This window comes from Ostrea edulis, chromosome 1 (assembly GCF_947568905.1).
Source record: "Ostrea edulis chromosome 1, xbOstEdul1.1, whole genome shotgun sequence".
Taxonomy (NCBI): Eukaryota; Metazoa; Mollusca; class Bivalvia; order Ostreida; family Ostreidae; genus Ostrea; species Ostrea edulis.
In genome coordinates this window covers 35,729,050-35,753,566 of record NC_079164.1, presented here as the reverse complement: position 1 = coordinate 35,753,566, position 24,517 = coordinate 35,729,050, and the positions used below count along the sequence as shown (strand labels likewise).

General features: G+C 33.8%; 2 protein-coding genes across 3 annotated transcripts in view; one reads left to right on the top strand and one right to left on the bottom strand.

Moving 5' to 3' along the window:
* The window catches only part of LOC125658172 (RING finger and SPRY domain-containing protein 1-like), a 51,285-nt gene that overhangs the window by 744 nt on the left and 26,024 nt on the right, over positions 1–24,517 (top strand). Inside the window, exons 2-13 of the mRNA XM_056147206.1 lie at positions 2,432–2,487; positions 3,373–3,505; positions 13,080–13,523; positions 15,615–15,780; positions 17,019–17,145; positions 17,930–17,988; positions 18,131–18,197; positions 18,357–18,497; positions 18,593–18,603; positions 18,750–18,854; positions 20,691–20,834; positions 23,740–23,851. Coding sequence (XP_056003181.1) covers positions 13,216–13,523; positions 15,615–15,780; positions 17,019–17,145; positions 17,930–17,988; positions 18,131–18,197; positions 18,357–18,497; positions 18,593–18,603; positions 18,750–18,854; positions 20,691–20,834; positions 23,740–23,851 — 1,240 coding nt within the window. The 5' untranslated portion in view covers positions 2,432–2,487; positions 3,373–3,505; positions 13,080–13,215. The remainder of the gene's footprint in view (positions 1–2,431; positions 2,488–3,372; positions 3,506–13,079; positions 13,524–15,614; positions 15,781–17,018; positions 17,146–17,929; positions 17,989–18,130; positions 18,198–18,356; positions 18,498–18,592; positions 18,604–18,749; positions 18,855–20,690; positions 20,835–23,739; positions 23,852–24,517) is intronic.
* LOC125658158 (cilia- and flagella-associated protein 90-like) lies at positions 413–11,084 on the bottom strand. Of its 2 annotated transcripts, XM_048889320.2 has the most exons (4): positions 6,270–11,084; positions 5,936–5,959; positions 2,222–2,341; positions 413–1,024 (listed from the first exon to the last, which is right to left on the bottom strand). In XM_048889320.2, the coding sequence occupies exons 1-4, from the start codon at positions 6,414–6,416 to the stop codon at positions 881–883; spliced, it is 435 nt and encodes a 144-aa protein (XP_048745277.1). In that variant the 5' UTR covers positions 6,417–11,084; the 3' UTR covers positions 413–880. The 2 variants fall into 2 exon arrangements, with proteins under 2 accessions (XP_048745277.1, XP_048745286.1); XM_048889329.2 differs by lacking the exon at positions 5,936–5,959.

Genomic DNA, 24,517 nt, shown 5'->3' with positions numbered 1-24,517 from the left:
GTGACTCAGGTGAGAAATGTGGCCCATGGGCTTCTTGTTGATAAAATAACTATTGGAGTAATTGATATTGCATTTAAAATATCTGCATCAAATCCAACATTGGAATTGCATTCAGAGTGATCACCCTTTGAGACATAACATTTTGAAAAAAAGTTGGAATAATAATTCATTTACTATTTGTTAAAAACCAAGACTGCTCTTTAGGCATTTAGCATACATTATATAAGTGTGAAAGAAAACTAACCAAGATTATTGCAGATCTTAGCAATGCAATCTTAAAAGCATCGACCATTGAAATAAATCTTGAGTTTATCAGCACAATTAAGTCATCCATGAAACCAATTAAGGTAACATATCTTTGTGACAGTCTGTTTATAACAATTTGTACATAAAATGCTTTTGAAACATTCAATAATGGAAAAAATAGTATTTATTTTATGAAGGTATACACATACAGGTGAACACAAAAATTCAATAATGGAAAAAATAGTATTCAATTTTATTTTATGTAGGTATACACATACAGGTGAACACAAAAATGCAGAATGTATCGCAGTAAACACCTGCACAATACATTGCATCATCAAAGGTTATCCATTCAATTATATACACATAAAGCATATTTTAATCTATCACATCAGTAATGTGAAAGAAAGCAAGAACTTAAATATTCCCATTTCATCTTAAACAACAGAGTATGATAAAAATTATACAGTAATAATCGCAGGTTCACATTTACTTATAAGAAATGAAGCATGCTTCATGGTTAAACATTGAACAAGACAGGGTAACAGTCCAACTCTATAACAACGTGCAAACATTTGCAATTTAAAAACTAACAAAGTACAGGTATATAACTCAATATAAGAATGGACATCAATCAGGAAGTAATTCCATTTCTCCTGAAGAACTCTGCCCTTACGTGGGCAATGCGGACATGTTTTCGGTCTGGGTGGTCCGCGAACATTTCAAGACGGTGGCCATACTCGGAGGAAGACAGAGTGGGGACATCCTTGACCTTCTCCTGAAAAACAGCATTGTATCCAGGTTTACTTAATCATGTTGTCAGGTAGCTGCAGTTTTGTAGCTATACTGGTTGTATGGAATGTAGGACCCAATTTTTACCAGGGAGATACTAATTAAACTACAGATAATTGTGAAAATGTTCCAAACTTTCTGGAATTATAGTATACTGTAATCTATGGAGTGTCCTATTTTAATTGAAGATATCTTTCTTTATTTGAAGATATCATGAATTTATTTGATGTGCACAACAATCTCTTCAAGTAATTAATGATATCATTGCATTGTTGATAGCATTAATCATTCTGCTGAATTGATGATCAAGTGCTATAACTGAATTGTCACTCTCTTCAAATAAGTTGTTGGTATCAACAATCGAATTAATGCGCGTTACAATTCCATTGAAGAGAGCAATTATTTATAATTCAATTACTGTGTGCATGTTAATAAGCTACTTGATTGAATTATTGTTCTATTCAATTGAATTGTCTGGTGTGTATCAATTCTCTTCAATTGAATTAATGATATCATTAATTCTTTTGATGCACACAGTAATTCTTTTAGAGAGAGCAACAATTAGAAATATCTTCCAACATATCCACAATTGAATTAATGATCTCTTATTGAACTGATGTTCTCTTTAAAAGAATGAATATGTGCATTGATTCCTTATATAAAAGTGTTGTAAATAATTAAAGATGTCTTCAATAAAATTAAAGAGATCATCAAATCATTTATACTAATCTAGCTCCAAATGCAAATTTGCGAGCAATAATTCCACTGCGCACATCAAATCAATTGATACTCTCGATCATCTATTGAAATGACGAGAGCAATGATTGATTTGATGCGTGTATCAATTCAATTATTGGTGCAATAATTGAATTGATAATATATATGCAATTTGAGTTTATCTTGATTTGGTGTTCCATAATTAGTAATCACTGTATTTATTTACAATTATTCACATATGTACAGGACCTGAGGCATTTGGCATCATAGTCATGATTTAATAATAATTTTGGATATATGTAGAGATTCTCATATTTTAGTGCAACCATGTATTTGTGCACTTGCTTCTTTGGAAAGGTGCTAAACTGAATCCCACTAAACTTAAAAGTACACATACAGTGGTGTATCTGATAAACATCCATATAAAATGATTATATATGAGTCCTAGCTCCGACTCCAGGTATACCTCATTGTTCACAACTAAACCCCTTGATTTGGCATGTTCCCGATCGTCACGGTGAAGTTTGTTATTAAATCCATATTCCTTTCTAAATAATCTCTCATATGTCGATCTTGGATAGCGATTCTATAATGAAAAAAATTAAGATTTTTCAAATACTGATGAAACTTCTGTTAGTGTCTGCATATAATCTATTGATTTTCTTCCTTATTTCAGACTCGCAGAACTAAATAATATGCACAGTCACACATATATCTGAATAACAATTATAGGTATGCACATTCTCAATAAATGGTGATAATATATCAAGATATAGTATTATAGACTATACACAACCTACTGCTACAATGTCAGAAAAAATCAAATAATATTATTCAGCTCTCTCTTTCTGTAATGATTGTTATTTCTATTCAATTACAAGATGTTAATGATTTTATTGCTATTCAAAATATATGGTACAATACATCATGCATTATACTTCTTGATGAATATACATCATCATGTATTTATGGAGGTACATGATAAATGTAAAAATAAAAGTATATGTAGCAGTCAGCCAGATTTGATCATTGCATGGTGGCCAGATAGTTCAGTTGGTAGAACACCTGACTATAGAGATTCAGGGGGGCCAGGTTTGAATCCCAGTCTGGTCCATTGCATTTTCTCCCTTCCTGTTACATTTGGTGCTCACTCACTGTGAGTAGACCAGCCCCTGCATGGGGCTGGTGGGTGGGTATGTCTGCTGGGGGTTAAAGATCCTGGGTTGATGTCTTCAAGTGCAAAGACAATTTATGGAGGGAAGAATGTAGCAGTCAGAAGGGTTTAATTGCCAGTGGCCTGAGATAGCTCAGTTGGGTTCGAATCCCGGTCTGGTTATAGTTGCATGTTCTCATTTCCAGTTACAAGTATATAAGGTTGAATAAATCTTTTGTTTCTTTAAATTCTTAATTCTTCTCTCTAAACCCCAAAATGGCCAATACAAATATAATTGATGGGTACATGTTATCTCATCTTCCCAAGTCAAGAGTTTCTGATCCGCTCCTCTCCTCAGTCAGAAACCCTTGACTTGGGAAGATGGTATTACCTAAGAAACTTTAAAATTTATAGTTCCTGATTGTTACAAGTAAAAATGTAAAGTCAGTTTTTGTGTATTACAGAAGAACTGAAGGACATGTAGCAAAGAAGGGAGAAAAATATTTGGAACATTAGGGGATCAAACCCATGACCCTTACATTACCAGTTAGATGATCTAACCACTGAGCTATCCAGGCTGATATACAAAGTAATATGGTAATGAATATTACTACAATATAAACTTTAAACTTATTTTGGAAATCATATAATAACTCTTCGACATGGGACCTCCGTTTTTAAGTTCATATCTGTAAGACCCAAGATTCTGACTTCTAATGCTGAGCATTGGCAAAGGAGCAATCACTGCCTATGTTTACGTCTCAGTGGGGCTCAAACTCACAACCTCCTGGTTATAAAGTGGAATGCTCTACTATGAGCTACCGAGACTGATGACTGTGACTTACAGGTCAAATGGAGCCAGTCGCAAAGATTAAAACAAACATTGTCGTAATCTAGACTAATAATGAATACAATTTGTATCATTACACATAAAAAAATTATTCCCATTCATCACAGTCACTGTAGACCTGTAGCTCAATGGTAATAGATTAATTTTTTCCCCATGAGTTAACAATTCTGCAGCTTCAACAAAGGAAAATAAATGAATAAATATAAAGAATTATTCCTGTATATTAATTTATCATGGCACTTCCCTGAAACAATGTACAGTAAAACATGCATGGTTACAGCAACTATGATTATAATGATTTCACATTTACAGTTAATATGTGATTTTCATACCTTGTATAGTTTTAAAACATATTGTGAACTCATTGGAAATAATGAATTACATTTATAACCAATCAAAATTGTTTGTCCCCATCACCTTGCTATAAGCTTATTTTACTGTACATTTGTTAAATTTTATGTAAATCACTCAACTGCACATGCATAGGTAACTGTCATACAATTGAGATTTTGTAATATATATTTTTTAAATCCACTGCCAACAGTCTTTTATTATGACTTGTGGTAGTCAGCAACTGCATGATATTACTATTAGATGCAATTAATGAACAAATCTAAACACAACCAACTCCTGATAATGGAAAGCCAGGCATAATTAAATGATATATCCCTGATCAAATTAAAAAAACTGTAAACTCCACTGAGGGTGAAACTGCAAACATGATATGATATATATACTGTATGGTTCATGTACTTATTATTAGCATAATTTGAAAATTGGCATATTATCTGAATCACATGCATTACTTCATTGGTGTACATAACACAATTTAGCACTTCTTGTATGATATATATTGTATCTATAGTATAAACAGAATTTCGTATTTTAGAGCAGCCAAAAAATTAGTACATTCTAACTTTACTGCCAAAAGGCCCTTATTAAAATAAGTACATACGCATACAGTATTTAGTGGTAAATTTTGTTGTTGTTGAAAATATTGTATTTTCCAAATTACATAAAATAGAGAATTGCAAATGTTTAATTTACTAATAAAAGTGTATAAAGATCGACATCTTCACATCTCTGACTCTAGCACAAATAAATCTTAATATATTTTAATACTTCAAGTCAGTTGAATACTATGAAATTTCTTTATCCTGCAACAAGATATCAATTATCTTGACTTCCAAAAATTGCCCTGGGGCATTTTGTTAGAGATGCATCTTGAAAGACATAATCTCATTTGAGCTGTATATTGAATTACTAGTAGTACAACAATATACACAAGTGATTACATGTACTTATTTTGATATTTTTTAAGGATTCTTTATAAAAGAGTGTGGGCTATTACTGAGCCATACAAAAGTTAATTGATGACATCTGTTTACAAATATAATTATATAATAGCTAATGGAACTAAAACTTTGTCTGCTATTGAAAATGTTAACGAATGCATCCTTCTAGAATTAGAAGTGCATAGAATTTGAAAAATAGCTAAATTAGGAAAGGTTATTGACTAAACATCAGGAAAAATGCCAGCGGCCCTCATTTAATGCGTGGAAGCATACCTCACAAGCTTATAATAGTCCACTTTGTCGTGTAACGTACCTCGATCAGACAAACATATATTTCCCAATATTCAGTTCATTAACTTTAAATTGAACGTCAGCACAGATAAACAATGAAGGCTAGTCAGGGGTTTGATTAACCATGTCACTGACTTGGGCTTAAATTATTGAGCTACCATTACTGGGTGGGAGGGGGGGGGGGGGGGGCACTTAAAAGGGTAGTTGCAGGATAAATACCTTTGTATAGTTAAATTCACACTACATGTACATATATATGATTATTAAAACATTTCAAGCATTATAATATCTATTAATATGTAGCAAAGTCACATACATCTAGGGTTAAATTAAATTAATTTAAAATGACAATTAATTAGCATTCTAGATCTAATTTTAAGCTTGTATATAGTATCTATAACAATCTAATCTTGCAGTATTCAACTGATTAAAGTAATTTTCTCTAGTATGTAGTAGATCTACTAACCAATTGAAAATATTACAAATGAATCTGACACATTTATAGTTTGCAGTTTCATTCTATATATATAGCTTCTCTAAATTATTTTATGTATATATGCACAAACCATTCAAAGCAATATACAGTGTTACCTGTTCACGAGGTTTGCTAACCAGCTGAAAGAAAATTCACATGAATAGACGTATCTAGTTACTAAGAATTACATCATAATGAAAAAAGACGTTAGGCCTAATGAGAAATTCAGTTTCTAGCCTTTTAAAAAGATTTTAAAAAAATAATCCTAGAAATAAAACGATTAAATTATTAGTCCACGCTTTCAATATTCAAGCAGAATGTCAATTTTGAAATTGTTAACCCACTATAACTTCGAGAAATTATGCATCACGAAACTGACGATTCATATAACAATAACAAATTTTCTACTTGATCTGAAAACTTTTGGCAGTTTGGAGGCCCTCACTGTACCTGGTTGGGTGTATTGAATACTGTTCTCTCCGGTGGATCCTCTCTCTCTATCGGAATAAACGAAAATGCTGAAAGTTCACATGGTCTTCCCTTTAAAGTAAATGAATTTGTGTCAGTTTCAACTTTTATTTCTTGTGGTTCTGCCATTCTGGAATCAGGGCATGAATGATTACATTAGTTTCAATATGGCGGTTTTTCTACTTCCGTTGTCAGGTGCGCTCTCTGTCCAGACGACTTCAACATCTAAATCCTTATATATTATTCTTTTTACGGTTCAGTGATTCATGAGATGCCCACTACCCATTTTCCCATCCAGATCATAAACTTATTGAAAAATATTATCAAAAGTCGTGAGTGTGTCAAATTACCCAGAATTCCTTGCAGTCAACATAATTTCCAATATGGAAGATGAAAGTAAGAAAGTGTCTTCCTGTTTGATGACTGAAGAACAAAATGCGTATAAGTATGTGTATTTTGAAAGCTATATGTCTAACTTCTTGATTGCTGTCGTTCATTGAATGTGTAAGAGTTGCAAAATGCTATTTATGTCGTATGATGCTAACAGTTCACAATGATTATGCATTAAGAAATTTACCGGACTGTCTGCAACATGTGCAACTGTCCAGTATTTCTAGTTAAACTTCAAATTCATGGTAATCCATTGATTCAAAACGAATTTGTCGATTGCATAAGAATTTTTTTTAGTTTGAATTCGGTGATAATAGGAAGCATAGTCCGAACTTAAAAATGTGTTTTAAATCCAATGGGTTCCTCTCGATCAAATGTAAAAATCTTAGTATTACGTTCTCCATATTGTCAAAAGATTTTCAGTGAGTTCAATTTTCTTAATCTGCTTCTCTTCCTTGTTTAACATATGAAATTTATCCACATCATTCCAGTTGTAGCAGGAATTTTTTTTAGGGTTTGTAGAGGGACGAAATTCGGTTCCATTCCCGATGTTTTCCCAAAATGACACCTAAAAATTTCCAAAGAATGATAAAAAAAAAAAAAAAAAAAAAAACAAGAAAAGTTTTTTTAAGAACTCATAACTCAGGACACTGGATATTTATCATAGCTTTAAATATTGCATTTAAGTTCAGGATAGGACGAAAAAATTTGCATGAGGTTAACTAAAACTACTACCATCTTAGTAAAGTTAGGTTAGATGATTGTATAAACAAGAAATCTATTTTTGATATGAAAACTAAAATTGGATCTCTATGTGATGAACTTATGTTCAAGTGAACAGCTGGTAAATCAACAAGTGACTGGGTCCAAATGGTCATGACAGTGACAAAAATCTTTTAATGGAAACTCCAAGGGTTTTCTTCAATTTCAGAGAATGATAAAGAAAACAAAACTAATCAAAATGTTGATGATTTAAGATCTGATGATTCAGTCACGACTTACATTGGATCGATACTTATTTTCTGTGATAAAATCTTACTTTGACTATGCCTGGGTCATGGCTTTACTGGAACATTTCCATTTTCTTTACCACAAAATCAGAAGATGAAATCAATTAGGTTAGCATTTTAAGAATTTATAAGAATTATAAGTGTTTTCCCAATTTCAACCCAATGTTGAAATGTTGCTGTTTCTCAATATGAATGGCTTTGGTCCTTTAAATCAAAGGTTTAGAAAATCCCTGCGCAGTAAACCAAAACAAACCAACAAGGGTCCACTTTTGCTGAGAAGAGAACAATGTGTGTGACCAATTGACATGATATCTAATAATTTAAAGAATTTAGTTCTCAGTCTGCATGCTATAGGAACCTTGATGTACTTGTAGATGGGTTTCAGAAATGTAATAGGATGTAATAACAATTACTGTTGCTTTTGGTAATTTTTATGGTATAATGCAAAGTTGGTGAAAGACGCAGGACTACCGGATATCTCTGGTAAATTTTCATTTGTCTGGTAAAACTTAGCACCACATCTGACAAACCTTCCAGTAGATATTAGCAGACAAAAAAAAGGATCATATCTGCATTGTTTATTGGATTTTATGCAAACAAAAACTTACTCTGGTAAAGATAAGTTGCTTTTATACCATGAGCTTGCTTTACCAGAAATTGTAAGCCCATGCAATGCGTGTATTTTTAATATTACATGTCATTCTACTTCTGATCATCTTCGCAAGCCAAGTGTTCGATTCGCTTACTCTCATCTAGATGAGAGTAAGCGAATCAGACACTTGGCTCGCGAAGATGACTTCTGAATGTTAGGCTTAAACGGTTGAAAAATCGTAGTTCAGACGAAAAAAAGAAAGTTGAATGTGTAAACAAAGGTGCTTGAACAGCTTGTCAACATGATTGCATATCCCCTTCCCCTTTTGTTTACAACAAAATACTTATAGAATAAATGTACTATTCACTTCCGTGGTGATAGCTCTGATTTTCATCTGTTTTATGAAAGTTTATGCAATAGATCAAGTAACTTTTTTTAATGCTCTTTCACCAATTCTAATCTATAATGCTTCCATTTCAACTCACCACCACTTAATACGACAGGCAAATTTCAACATTTATAATCAAGCAATAGTTTTGAATTTTTTAAGCTATGAATTTTATATTTTGTATGTATAGATTCTTTATGGCAAGACCTGAAGCCTGTTCAGCAGAGCTGGTGCCTGTGAACATTCCCAATATAAACCTTTGGTGCTAAAGGTGGGCACTCGTGTGTGCCCGCTGTGCTGAACAGGCTTTTTGTGATACAATGGTATTTGATCGTTTGACCTACTTTTTAAAAAATCCTTGACATATTCAATATCTCCTGAATTATTTAAGGTAGGGCTTTTATATTTTGTATATAGATTCTCTATGGCAAGACCTCATTATTCCGTTAAGTTTGACCTTGACTTTTGAGTTGGACCTACTTTTTTAATCTTTGACCTATTCAATATCTCCTAAGCTATTTAAGGTAGATCTTTCATATTTTGTATATAGATTTCTTATGGCAAGACCTTTGATTTCATACTATGACCTTGGAATTTGACCTACTGTTAAGAAAATGTAACATATTAAATATTTTTGGAACTGTTCAAGATAGGGTTTTCATATTTTGTATATATAGAGATTCTTTGTGACAGGACCTAGTGATACAGTTGTGTTTGATCTTGTAACCTTGACCTACTTTTGAAAAAAGAAAAGAAAATCCTTACCTTATCAATATCTTCAGAACTATCTAGTAAGATAGAGCTTGCATATTTTGTATATAAATTCTTTATGGCAAGACCTTTTTATACTTTTGTGTTTGAATCTGTGACCTTGACCTGGAAGTTTGACCTACTTTTAATAAAACTCTGACCTGTTTGATATCTCCTGAACTATTTAAGATAGAGCTTTCATATTTTGTATATTTTTTATGATAAGGTGTTATCCAGAATAGCAAGATCATGTTACTCATATTGGTGTTGAGGCATTTAGTTTATTTTTACTGTCAGTAATTATGTTGCAATCCGTTGGGACTAGGTTGGGGCCACAATATGGAGTCAAAATTTTTCATGGGAATAAAAAGTGATAAAAAAAATCTTTTAGAATCACAATAGCTGAACAACGGCAGGGCCAAGGTGACTCAGATAAGCGATGTGACCCATGACCCTCTTGTAGAAATATTATTGGCCCTGGCATGAATGTAGTGGAAGTTGCTTTTTAGCTCACCTGAGCCGAAGGCTCAAGACTGAAGTGAGCTTTTCTGATCAAAATTTGTATGTTGTCTGTAGGCATCGTTGTTTGCGTAAACTTTTCATACTTTCGACTTCTTCACCAGAACCACAGGGCTAATTTCAACCAAACTTGGCAAAAAGCATCCTTGGGTAAAGGGGATTCAAGTTTGTTCAAATGAAGGGCTATGTCCCCTTCAAAGAGGAGATAATCACAAAAATGCAAAATTAGGTTGGGATCAAAATCTTCTCAAGAACCACAGGGCCAGAAAAGCTGGAATTTACATGAAAGCTTCCTGACAAAGTGGAGATTCAAGTTTGTTGAAATCATGACCCCTTGGGGTATGATGGGGCCACAATAGGGGATCAAAGAACTAGATTCAAAAATCCATAAATGGCCTATATATTTCTTTGAAAAAAATTATCGTTTCCTTGAATTTATGTACCTCTTTCTAATCTACATGATCATAACATGTGTTATTTTGGTCGAACAGGATGATTACCTAGCATTGCTAACTGCCGAAACCCTTAATGGATAGGAATTTCATGTTATCATCATGACCCCTAGTGGTAAGATGGGGCTACAATAGGGGATCAAGTTACATGTGAATATATAGGGAAAATCTTTAAAAATCTTCATCTCAAGAACCACCAGGCCATATGAGTAGAGATGTAAGTGAAAGCTTCCTAATTTAGAGTAGATTCAAATTTGTTTGGATCATGGCCTCAGAGGGTAGGGTGGGGCCACATAAGGGAGTCAAAGTGTTACATGCTGATGATATATAAGAAAATGTTCGCCAGAAGTCAATTTCAACAAAACTTGGAACAAATCATCCTTAGGTGAAGGGAATTCAAGTTTGTTCAAATGAAGGGCCATGCCACCTTCAAAGGGGAGATAATCACAAAAATCCAAAAATAGGGTGGAGATTCAAGTTTGTAAAAATCATGACCCCTGGGGTTATTTAGGGTCCTCAATATGGGGATCGAAGTTTTACATGCAAATGTATAGGGAACCAAACTTGGCACAAAGCATACTTAGATGAAATTTGTTAACATGAAAGGCCATATCCGTCTACAAGGGCATATGCTAATTGATGAATTTGTAGTCAAGTTTGATCATTAATGAATTTTTAGCTATTACCTTTGAAAAGCTTTTTCTGAACCAAGCTGCTTGTATATAATGATAGTTTTGCTCAAGCTTGTTTATTGCTAGGAATTGCTACTCAGGTGAGTGATGTGACCCATGGGCCTCTTGTTTGAGATTTTAATGTATTTTTTCTGGTGATTTAAAATTATGAATAATTGAAATGAAGAATAAAGTGAAGTCTTTCCTATTTGTGTGATCTTGTTATTTTTCTTCTTCAATTTTGAAAATAATCAATGGATGGACGGTTTTCTTAATACAGTTTTGAAAATATACTTTGGCAGTTCTCATATTAGCATATATTCTGAATTGATATATGTGTATTGATGTTTTAGAATAATGTATTTTAAAAGAAACTGGGTGCATATGGTGTATAATGAGTGTAAATATATATATTTTTGTGTAGACAAACAGAATATATTTTAAGTTTATTCATCATCAGTCTTCACCTTGATTACAACTTTGATATCACAGATTCACTGTATATTTTTATGCTCTCTGAAAAATTTCAGGGGAACATATATAGTAGCTGTCATGTCCGTCTTGTCCGAGCTCACATTTCCTAAACCTTTCATTAGAAATTGATATAATTGATCACAAATGTTCCTCGAGACAATGGATTTTGGACCAAGGTCCTTGGAGGCATAGGGTCTATCTTTTATCTGAAAATGACAATCACAAGAAGAACTCCAAAAAACAAATTTGCAGTATTAATTTGAGTTATCTATAGCTGCAGTGCTTTGAAATTAAAGACAGTTTGACGTTTTAGCCTTTTATAAAATGTTTGTCTGGAGGACAATATATTAAACTGATACCCCACTGATTGGTGGCTACACACAAACATAAGAGATGTGAAGTCAACAAGGTACCAGTTTAGGCAAATGAGAACAGGGAATTATTTTGTAATTACTATTGTATCCAATGTGTTTGTAAACATTCTGAAGAACTTTTTGTGATTTTCTTGTTATGATCTTTAATTTCACCATCTTTTTGGAACATGCAAAATTTTACCAATATCTTAGACCCTATGCCTTTAAGGTTATTTTGTAAAGGTCAAGGTCACTCAGAACATTACCTAATGTATGAAAATAAAACTTTATTTCAACAATTATTGATCTTTTCGACTAAGGTCTCAAGGTCATTTTGGAAAAGTCAAGGTCACAGAATATATATCTTACATACTGAAAATTGCCTTATTTTGAAAGGTATTGATCACACAAATAAGTAATAGGGAAATGCCTTTCAGGCAAAGGTCAGTCAAGGTCATTTTGTAAAGGTCAATGTCACTCAACATATACCTTGTGCATGAAAAAGAAACCTTCAGTTCAACAATATTTCAACAGTTATTGATCATTGTGCGAGTCTTTCGTCATGGTTAGATGCATTTCAGGAAGCATCCGTCAGTTTTACTGATATTCTTGTTACTGCTAATTTTTGTATGCTTTCAATGCAAAGGAATGCCACAACATGTCACCCTTCAGTGTTTGGTTTATTTTGCTGATCAAATGTACTCTCAAGTCCCTGAGTCTTAAACATACAACTGATTCACTATCAGCTTCTTCTCTGTTAATGAAATCCTCCCAATCAACTGCCTACCATGTGTGATATAAAATGGCACATAGGGGAAGTTAAGTTGTGGTTCATGAACCTTAATCTCTGTACCATGACTTTTGATGGGGTCCTCTAGTTGGGAGATATGATTTTGATCTGTTTGTGAATTATCAGAATACAGTAAACCATGTTTATAGTGAAGTGATGGAAATGAACAATTTTGATATCATTTTCAACATAATTTGTTCATAAGTTCATAATATGTTTTAAAACTACAGGGATTAAATCACTCTGCTGTAAGCGTGAATTCATTGTAAGCATGTTTGCTGTAGTTGTGTTTTACTGTAAACTGGCTCTAACATCACAATACGTACATGTTTGGAATCTTTTTCCCCCTGTGGTTTATTTACAGTAGTATACTTAATTCATACTTGTAACTTTTTATTTTCAGATGGAACTTTGCTTCATCAGTCAGTGTGATGCATCCCTGCTTCTGAAACCAGTGTCCGTCATTCAGAAAAATCAAATTTAAAATAGCTTTAGGAAATGTTTTGGAGGAACGTATAGCTATATTGATCTTTATTGATATGCTAGTTACAACATGGATTCTACATTTACATAGGAATATCTTATCTCGAATTCTGCTGACGGCATATAGATATATAGCTTACAAAATGGGTTCTTGTGTTTGTAAAGAAAAACATGTAACTGCAGATCAACGAGCTATAAGACAGGTAGAAAGCGGAAATCAAAGGTCACATCAAAGGTCAGGGTCATCAACAGGAAGAAGAGCCGTAGTGTCAAATTCCAATTCACAAAGTTCTTCCAGAAGATGTCCAAATGTAGATTCTCTGGTGCTAGAGACACTTTCTCTTATTAGGACTCTGGTTGACAAGTAAGTTCATGGATTTGAATGTTTTTTTTATCGTATTTTTAAGAAACATTCTCCAAAGCTTTACTAGGCTTATAAGACAATTTTCTTAATTAATTTCCCTCAAACAACACTGTTTATAGTGATACAGTAAGTAAAATGTGTTATAGACTATTAATCAGCTTGTATTTGCAAAACACTTGTTATCCCCTTGTGCAACTAGTTATGAAGGGGATATTATTAGTTACACAGTTAGTTAGTGACCTGATACGGAAAAATACATGGTGTGAAAAGAAAACCCATATCGGACGAGGCAAAGCAAAAACAGTTTTTGCAATATGCTATTGCTTAAGATTGTAAGTTAATGACTTTATGTGTGTATATTGCTTTATGATTAAACATTAGCAGACATAAATCTTGAGGCATTGCGTATTTGGGTGTTGAAATTGAAAGTGCTATTTGTCAATAGAAAATGATAGTTAACATTTCATGTCTCAAAACATAAATTTTGACAACATTTCATTTCTCAAAACATCGTTGATATTTTTTAGAATATCGCAGAATACATCCCAGATAGTAATATGTAAACAATAGCATGCATTCTTTGTTGTGTTATAAAAAATACTTACAATGTAATCCAAAAATGCGTAACACAACTGGACTAATCCGTCACGATTTTCTACAAAAGTATTTGGCCTCGTTCCACTTCTATGTATATACAGTTAATTCTTGAATTATCGCCACTCAATTCATTGCCATTTTCGTTATAACACCGCATTTTCCCAAGAACATTTTTCTTATTACTTGAAATTCTTGTTTTTATTACGAAAGTCTATGTCAAAGTGTTAATTATCTCGATAAACCGCAATGGATGCATGTGATCAGTGATGCAAAATTGGTCATTATTGATCTTTGGCGTACAACTGGGCAGACGGATCCCAGTATTAAATAAATGAGATAATTACTCAATAGGAACTGTAGTCTTGATGTTTTTGCATCATAGCAAAATATTTCATTTTAGCTATGGCTTCGCCAAGAAAGAGGTTTATGTTTAATTTCAAAGAAAATAAGCAAATTATTACATACCACGCACAGAAACCCTCCGAAATTTACACAACAGGAAATCACCAATTATTCTACTGTTTTTTGGGGGAAAGTCCATAAAAAGGAGGACAGTGGGGGATATTTTGGCTGCAAAGAGTGAAATACCTGTTGATCTTTGTCCAATTAATGAAGACTCACCTACCAGGAAACAGCCATGCGGTGCACTAAATACCGACACTGAACATACTGTGTATATGTGTCTTGTAATTGTGTATTGTTTTGAAATGAAGCCTTATTATTTTAATCATGTTAGAAAATTTGAAAAAAAGTTACGAGATATTTTTACATTAAGTCTGTATGTTAAGGAAAGATAACTCTTATATATACAAAATAGTAACTCTTTCTCCCCAAGATGGCGGAAATTCAATTCATCACCAAATTCGTTATAACACCATAAATGCAAAACAACAAAAGGTGGCAGTTTATCAAGAGTTGACTGTATATGTATTTCAAGTGTCTGACGTCATGTGATAAAATGTGACATATGAATTTTTGTTTGCCTTGTTGAAAGACGGATCAAGCAATGACCCCCCCCCCCCCCCCCCCCCCCCCCCTTTCCCCAGTGATAAATGTATTTCTAAATGAACAGGGTAATGATCTATTATTCGACCATACATACAGAGAAAGATGTTTTACAACAGTGATTTGTGTACAAGTAAATGCTAATATTGACAACGAGAAAACAACATGTGTACCAAACCGAAGTACACATTGACTTTCTATTCCATAGAAGGCTGAAAACAGTGCTGTGATGTAAATTTAGATAGAGAGAAAAAATAGTTCCGGCATCTGGTTGTCAAAGGGGTGTGTCCCCATACCAAACCAGGTTATACAAAAATAACTTGCGTTCCTCAATTGGAATTTGACTAATCAGAGACAAGGATACAATAAGAATTAAATTATTTACGTTTACTGTTTATTGAAAATTTGTCGTTGCCATAAATCATGACCATACATGTGCATTTCACACTTATAAAAGTGTGTGATGGATGGTTTTTGTTATCTTTTTAGTGAGCAGGGCCCACCTCAAGCCATGTTATTGTTACATCGTGTGGCAGAGTCTGAGGAGGGATGGTTAGATGTTGTCAAGTCCCTGGTCATTTCCATCCCCCTTGATGACCCTCTTGGTCCCGCAGTGATCACCCTCCTGCTGGATGAGTGCCCCCTTCCCACCAAGGTTGAAGAATTTTATGGTTTCTTTGAATAATTCTAATGGCATTGTGGTTTCCTGTAATGAATTTTTTTAGCTCACCTGAGTTGAAAGCTGATCGCCTGTTGTCCGTTGTCTGTTCGTCTGTCTTTAAACTTTTCACATTTTTTACTTCTTCTCCAGAACCACTGGGCCAATTGCAACCAAACTTGGCAAAAAGCATCCTTGGGTGAAGGGTTGAAGTTTGTTCAAATGAAGGACCATGCCCCTTTCAAAAGGGGAGAAATCACAAAAATGCAAAAATAGGGTTGGGTCATTTAGAAATCTTCTCAAGAACCACTGGGCCAGAAGAGCTCAAATTTACATCAAAGCATCCTCACATAGTTCAGATTCAAGTTTGTGAAAATCATGACCACTGGGGATAGGATGGGGCCACAATAGGGGATCAAAGTATATAGGAACAATCTTTAAAAATCTTCTCAAGAACTACTGGGCTAGGAAAGTACAAATTTACATGAAAACTTCCTGACATAGTACAAATTCAAGCTTGTTAAAATCATGACCCCCGGGGATAGGATGGGGCCACAGTAGGGGATCAAAGTTTTACATACAAATATCTAGAGAAAATCTGTAAAAATCTTCTTCTCAAGAACCACTAGGGTAGGAAATTACAAATTTACATGAAAGCTTCCTTACGTATTGCAGATTCAAGTTTGTTCAAAGCATGGCCTTCCAGGGTTAGGATGTGGCCACAATAGGGGAATAAAGTTTTACATACAAAGATATAGGGGAAATCATTAAAATCTTCTCAAGAATCACTGGGCCAGAAAAGTTTACATTTAGATGAAAGCTTCCTGACATAGTGCAGATTCAAGTTTGTTAAAATCATGGCCTCTGGGGGTAGGTTGGGGCCACAATAGGGATCAAAGTTTTACATACGAATGTATAGGGAAAATGTTTAAATATGGGCCAAGGTGACTCAGATGAGTGATGTAGCGCATGGGCCTCTTGTTCTAAGTGGTTTGAAGATTATCCATATTATACATATATTGTTTATCATTTTTTTATGCTTCTTGTAAAACAAGAATGTTTTACAAGAAGTAAAGTTTGTTAGCACCAGTGGGATATATGACTGTAAGTTTATGTTACAGTAGAAATATGACTGTAAGTTTATTTAACAGTAGAAATATGACTAAATTTATGTAACAGTTGTAGACAGATGACTTATACATGTAAGATAAATTGTTTGTCCTTCTCTGTTGTAGGATGCAATCCTAATTCTGTACAAGAATTTGAAGTTGATGCCTAACAGCCCAAGCAAAGAATACAGTTCTGTCAGCTCCCAGAGAAATATAGGTGTAGTCTTAGGATGTCTAGCAGAAAAATTGGCAGGTCAGTGTTTATAGGTTATAGCCAAGCAGTGAGTTGAGCATACTTTCTAATTCATTGAATGGTATCAGTGTCCAGGCTTATTCTAAATGTGGCTTCTCTCATCATCAGAGTGTCCAGGCTGATTAGCTCACCTGAGCTGAAAGTTCAAGTGAGCTTTTCTGATTGCTTGTTGTTCGTCGTCTGTGTCTGTCCGTTTCTCTGTAAACTTTTTACATTTTCGACTTCTTCTCCAGAACCACTGGGCCAATTTCAGCAAAACTTGGCAAAAAGCACCCTTGGGTGAAGGGCTTTCAAGGTTGTACAAATGAAGGGCCATGCCCCCTTTAAAGGAGAGATAAAAATGCAAAAATAGGGTTGGGTCATTTAAAAATCTTCTCAAGAACCACTGGGCCAGAAGAGCTGAAATTTACAGGAAAGCTTTCTGATATAGTGCAGATTGAAATTTGTTAAAATCATGATCCCCCAGTGGTAGGATGGGGCCACTTCTGGTGTGTCCAAGGGATCTGTGTTTGCTCTACTCTTAATTTTGTATTCTTTATAGGACCTACGAGATTGATCACTGTTTGGTATCTTCACCTTTTCATCTTTTCTGATATATTGTAATGTATAGATATATTTTATAATGCTTTATGATAACTTACTGTATATCTTTTCTGATATATTGTAATGTATAGATATATTTTATAACGCCTTGTGATAACTTACTGTATATCTTTTCTGATATATTGTAATGTATAGATATATTTTATAATGCCTTATGATAACTTTACTGTATATCTTTCAGGTCCAAATGCAATTGACATCTTGACAGATGATGTGTTAAAATACTTAATGTCAAACTTGGTGAGTTCTATGTAAATCTTATTTTTTATATTGTACATGTTTCTTTCTGTGATTATTGTCTCAGTGATTTAAAGAGAGAATAGAAAAGGACACGGAGAAAGATGATCTTTATTTTATTCCTTCGACTCTGATCTCTTCACAGAATGACAAACTTGACCCAGCTGTTATTTTACATTCCTTGGTGGCTCTTGAGAAGTTTGCTCAGACCAGTGAGTTTCTGATGGCACATTCAGCACATGACATGTTTAAATATTTCATAAAATGAAGGGGGAAAAAAAAAAAAAAAGCACATATAGAATTATTATTTTAGGGGTAAACATACAATCATCTCGTGTCTTATCATGTTGTAACTCTGTTGTTTGTTGCAGGTGAAAATAAAACTACTATAAATAAATGTTTAAGAGAATGCAACCCAAATCCTTTAGAAATCCTTGAAAAATGGTGGCGCCATGACAACTTCTGTCTTCGGGAAGTTGGTTTCTGTGCCCGGTGGTGCCTTGATAATTTATGTGAGTGTTTATATGAGTGCCACTGAAATACTTTTGTTGTCAATGTGTGTCTTAGATGATTTATGAATGATATTTATTTTTCTCTTTTTTTACAGTTGTGACAGAGGTCAGATCTCTTTCTGGAATTATAGTAACAAATCATATGTACCATTAAACAATTTTTTAAACGTTGATTTTTGAAGTTTTACTTTCCATTACTCACAATGTTTTAAAGAATTTGAAGAAAAAAAATTGTCTTAAATTATATTGCAGAATCGAGAATTTTCATACCGAAAAGAAGATTTAAAGAATATTAATGTGATGTTGAATAGTAAAGATGTTAGTGAATACCTGAAAATTTCACCAGACGGTTTAGAGGTGAGGTCTTCAATAATTCTTGCCACAGCTATTAAAGTAAAAAAATACAGTGTAAATTTTATAATTCATGAAAACAAGAATACACACCTGTAGAAAAGGTACAAATGACATTGTCTTATGTTTGTAGCTTTTCTGATCAAAGTTTGGCCAACATCTGTCATTTGTAATCTTGTTAGGGGGTCAGAATACCCTTGTGACCATCAAAAATCAATCACAAAGACAATTCAAAGATTAACATGATTTATTTACAATTATTGAAAGAAAAATATATCTGACAATAACAAATTACTAATAGGTATACAATAGCAGTGTTCGATGCTGGCATAATGATGAGCTGAATTCCCACACGAGAATGTAAACTTTTACAAATCGTCTGTTCAATCCAAAATCAAAGTAGTTCCCCAGATTTAGCTCAATATATCCTAATCGAGTGTCTAGTTATGGGTGCTTGATATCACAAAATTCACAGTGTATTTATTCTAAAAAATGAAGTTTCCAGAGCTTTCATGAAAGTAACACGGTCACAGGTGTCAATCAAATGTATTGCACAACAAACTATTCACAGTTTTTACTTAGCAAGAATCCCTATGCAGATTTCAATCAAACTTATCAATAAGTATTCTAAGGTAAATAGCATTCAAGTATAGCATTCAAGTGTGTTCACATAAAGGGCCGTACTCCTTCCAAGGGGAGATGATTAAGAAAACATGAAACTAGATTGGGGGTGTTTAAAAAAAATTTTGCTAGAATATTTAAACTAGAGAATCCAAAACTTACATAAAAGCTTTCTTATATGATGAAGATTCAAGTTTATTCAAACCATGAACCACGTCTCCATATGAGTGAACGATTCTCGAGAGGGATGTTAAACAGTATACAATCAATCAAGAAAACCGTGAACCTAGGGGGTCATACTTTGGCCAGTTTTAAGCAAACATATATTAGAATATTCTTTTAAAATCTTCTCAAGAACCAAATTTTTAAGGTTGTAATTTATACACTTCTAAAAAGCAGTTCACAATTGATTAACATTCATACATGTATCAAAAGGCAATTCTAATAGGAGTACTTCACGTACCATACAATAAAGTAATGTGCAATAAAGAAAATAATTTAAAAATCATCTAAGTTATTTGGCCTTTTTGGGGACTACTCACTTCACTACAAGTGTATCTTGAAGCCCCAAAGCTAAAATCATGGGTTGACACCCTCAAGAAATTCCTAGTTCCCAGGTTGACACTGTCGAGCAATCTAGATTCAAGTTCATTTACCCCTTGACCCTTTGGGCCACAATAGAATTATACAGTGAAATTTTTAAGATTATGTTCTCAAGAACCACAATGGGACAAAACCCAAACATCCCTGTGCATTTATGTAAAATTACGTTATTGTTGATGTACGAGTCACAGGTAATATTGTTCTTTACAATGGAATATGCAAATGTTTGAACTCTTCACATCTTATTAAACAAACAAACTAATTTCACTTGCACATCATGAAACAGATAGAAATTACATTGTAAGGCTGTAGCTTTCCAGTAAGTAAATATGTGAATAGTATTCTAACACTTTGATGCAAACTATCAGTTTTCTTTCTTTGACACGTATTTCCCTATTGTACTAGAATCTGTACATTTATCAAAGGGAAGAGAAAATATGCCATCGGTGTTTGTTGTGGTAATTTTATTGTATTTTACATAATGATATATTTCTTGGTATATATACTTACAGGAATTTATAGAAGTATACATGTAATAAGCATGTAATTATGAAAACTGATGTATTGTTGTAGTTAGATAAAGTGCAAAACCTGTGATTTCAAATTTGATATTTACAGGCCAGATGTGATGCATCCTCCTTCGAAAGTGTTCGCTGTACATTCCAGGTGAATTCTGGGATATGGTATTATGAGGTCACCCTTTTAACAGATGGTGTGATGCAGATCGGGTGGGCAACCAAGTCCAGCAGCTTTCTAAATCATGTTAGTATTCTTTATGAAAGTTGAAAGTTTCCTTCCAACAGATAGGCTACTCAAAGTGCTTTTATTTCAAAAGTCCTGACTATTGAGTGCTTGTAATCACAAACAACGTCCTGACCTTATACATTTTAATTATCATACTTGATTATAATGATCTAGTGTACCCGGGTTAATCGACGATGACCGACAATACACTTGATTGTTAACCGGAATTGCGCACACATCCCACTGTGTAAGCCAATTGAGCCAGAAAATTTTGATGGACGAAGTTGGCTTCAAGCTGGCATCCTTGAAGACAGTAGTATCGAGAGTTGCTTATTATAAGACAAAATGTTTTTATTTTTTACACTGGTGAAATAAACATGATTTGTAAATATGTTGGTCATTTCTATTCCAGATAATGTTTATATAATAGAAGGTCATTACTGTACTGTAGCTGGGTCGCTTGATTCTTAGCGCATCGCTGGGTATACCTGGCTTAGTTCGATTCGGCCTGATTTTATCAGAATCAAGTATGCTATGTATCATTTCTTTAAAATTCTCACCTTTGACTTGAATACACATTCTGAGCCTTCCTATTATGAAGAAAAATGCCAGTCTGAGGGCTTGTTTAGATATAGCATTCTTACACAAAAATTCAGCACCTCTGACTATGTAATAACTGTCAAATCTCCTGTGACTACGTAACAACTGACATATTTCCTGTGGCTACGTAACAACTGACATATTTCCTGTACATGGCTTTTTTGATTGGGTGGGATGAACCCAAAATTTACATGGAGCCAAGTCAGACTGTAAGATGAATGTAGTACGTGGAATCCATGTAGAGTGTTGAAATTTCATTTAATGATATTCGGGATTATTTGTACATACATGTACAGTCAAACCTCGTTATATCGAACTCAATGGGATCGAGAAAAAAACTCCGAGATATCCAAGGATTCGAAATATCGAGGGTAAAATACTTAAAGAATAAGTGGTTGGGACTTTTTAATCATGGTATTTCAGATATCGGTGTTCAATTACCGAAGTTCAACTGTATATAGAAATTTAACTCCTACATACTATATTTTGCTTATAAGCTTTGTATATATACTGATCAAAAGAAAGAAACGCATAGTATAGTGATTTTTTGCTGAATCTTTTCAAATGATATTTTCATACAGTTTTTTCTTTTGGCCTAGAATGAATTGCCTGATTACTCCTTGTAACATCTAATGTAATTGTTTACTGGATAAATATTCTGTAGAATTCGAGGACAGTGAAATATCTTTTTCATAAAATCCAAATTGGTCTCTGTAACTCTCAATTGTTGTACGTTCCTATTACACGTAATTCAGGCACCAGTAGTCTATCAAATGCACAGGTTCTCGATATTTTATTGCATTGTCTTCATATGTAACCGCTTTTTGAGAAAAGCCGCATTTGAATGATGAAATCCTGATTTTGAATTTGACTTAAAGAAATGATGTGATAGATCATTTGAATTGACGTAATGAAATGATATGATAGATAATTCAAATTGACCTGATGAAATTACATGATAGATAATTTGAATACGGGATATCGGAACTAGAAAATTTTGGAACTCTTCAGAAAAAGAAGTTACGAAAATTATGCGTCACTTGGGTAACTCTTGTGTATATACAAATTAGTGATGGCTAAAGACGACTCATTTCTGATACAAAAATATCTGCCTGGTTTGAAGATTATTTTTCAGAATGTTGCAAGTGAATGCTCATGTACCAAAACATGAGTTATTGGATTAAATATCTGATGATCTGATGTTTGGTAGCAGAGATAAAACAAAAGAAAAAGTATATTTCCTACACCGTATGCACTTGTGTGGATATTCACTTTATGAGATTTTCTCGAAGCATTAAAACAACCGACCGCTATCAAATGATATAATTAATCACAATAAATTATCTATAAATCGATATCCAGAAACAAGTAGCCCCCCCTCACCCCCCCCCCCCCCCCCCCCCTCACCCACCCGTTGACACACACACACTTCATTACTAGTACAAAAAACTTTACAAATATCAGTGTATGAAACTCACTGTAAAATTAACTAGAAATGCAGGACTAACTGTTTGTAAAAGTTGTCAGCCCTGCCAAAGACTCACTTGCCCTGAGGAAATAACTGCGATTTTTAAAATGACCTTTATTACTATAGATCTACTAATTAAGGACAATGGGCCTAATTTGTTTCTACCATATAGGTTTTATTCAAATTTTGATATACTGTAAATTATGTCTTAATGAATTAAAATCAATGGGAAAACATACGGTGGTCAACTACAATTTTCTGCGGGGTTGCTTCAAAAGTAGGCAATGAAAATTATTTCAAATGAAAAAAAGGAAAATAACCCTGTACAATATAAAAGGGGGAAAAGTGTGACAATAAGACAATATTAATCTTAATCTTAAAAGGTAGATTTTTTTTAGGGAACATGTCAAAGGGATTTTTGACCAAATTTCAAGGAAAAAGAAAGAGATTTCTTAATACTAAATAAACATATGGATTTGGAAAAAGGTTTTTCATTTATATATAAGTATTGAATCATTGTATGATATTCCAAGGGTGGTGTCAAAATATATAATTTACATGTATATGAACTGTCACAAATTCTATGATCCCAATATAGAGCCCAATCTTGGAGCTTGAAACAATGCCTGTATTTGTGATATATTTAGTGTGTACATATTTTTTTCTTTTCTTCTTTTCAATATAAACAAATGAGTGTAGATATTCTTCTTTTTTTGCTGTACATACGTATGGCAGTTTGATTCATGGCGCATGTATGGTTTGATGCGCAGAAGTGTTTATCGGAGTAGAATGCAAAAATTAAATAATTATGCAAAACTATTTAGTGATGGGTAAATTTTTTAAAAAATTTTGCAGGAAGGCTACGGTATAGGGGATGACGAGTATTCCATGTCGTACGATGGCTGTCGCCAACTGATCTGGTTCAAGTCGGAGAGTAGACCTATAACACTGCCCTGCTGGAAAGCTGGTGAGTGCTACCTTTGATAACTCCATATGATAGATTAAAAATGTCTGAAGTGTTGTCTGACAACAATATGACATATTGACATGAACTTTCCAAATGTGTTACAGAACACTGTTTTATGTTATCTGCGTGGTATTGTGGACTTAAAGTGGTTTTATGTTATCTGCGTGGTATTGTGGACACAGAGTGGTTTTATGTTATCTGCGTGGTATTGTGGACACAGAGTGGTTTTATGTTATCTGCGTGGTATTGTGGACACATAGTGGTTTTCTGTTTTCCCGCAGCATAGAATGTTATATTCTAGCTTCTCAAGGAATTTTCTGTTTCAATTGCTCTGTGGCCAGTTTATAAGCTTCATCACTGGTAGCTGCAGAACTGTAGCTCTCTGAAAAAATATTTTGATGAAACAGAGAGCTACAGTTCCACCCCTAATTAAAACCTTCGATTTACGGCACACAAAAAGCTGCGCACGGTTGAGACCTGATATCGTTGTATTCTTGTGTTGCTGTCTCGTGAATTTAATGTAAAAAAATTCTTAACATATTTTCCTATTATAGTTGTGTCCAAACATACCATGAAATATTCATTAAAGCCCCATACGACCCGAAAACTCCCAGCTTCAAATGAATTTGTGTTGACGTAACCATGTTAGGTAACAGGGTCAAATTC

Excerpts from the sequence above, each read along its gene's own strand:
- LOC125658158 (XM_048889320.2), bottom strand. The coding sequence starts at position 6,416 with ATGGCAGAACCACAAGAAATAAAAGTTGAAACTGACACAAATTCATTT. Across the intron at positions 5,960-6,269 it reads TATTCAATACACCCAACCAG|CTGGTTAGCAAACCTCGTGA; the intron begins GTACAGTGAGGG and ends ATTTTCTTTCAG. Across the intron at positions 2,342-5,935 it reads TTAGCAAACCTCGTGAACAG|AATCGCTATCCAAGATCGAC; the intron begins GTAACACTGTAT and ends TTTTCATTATAG.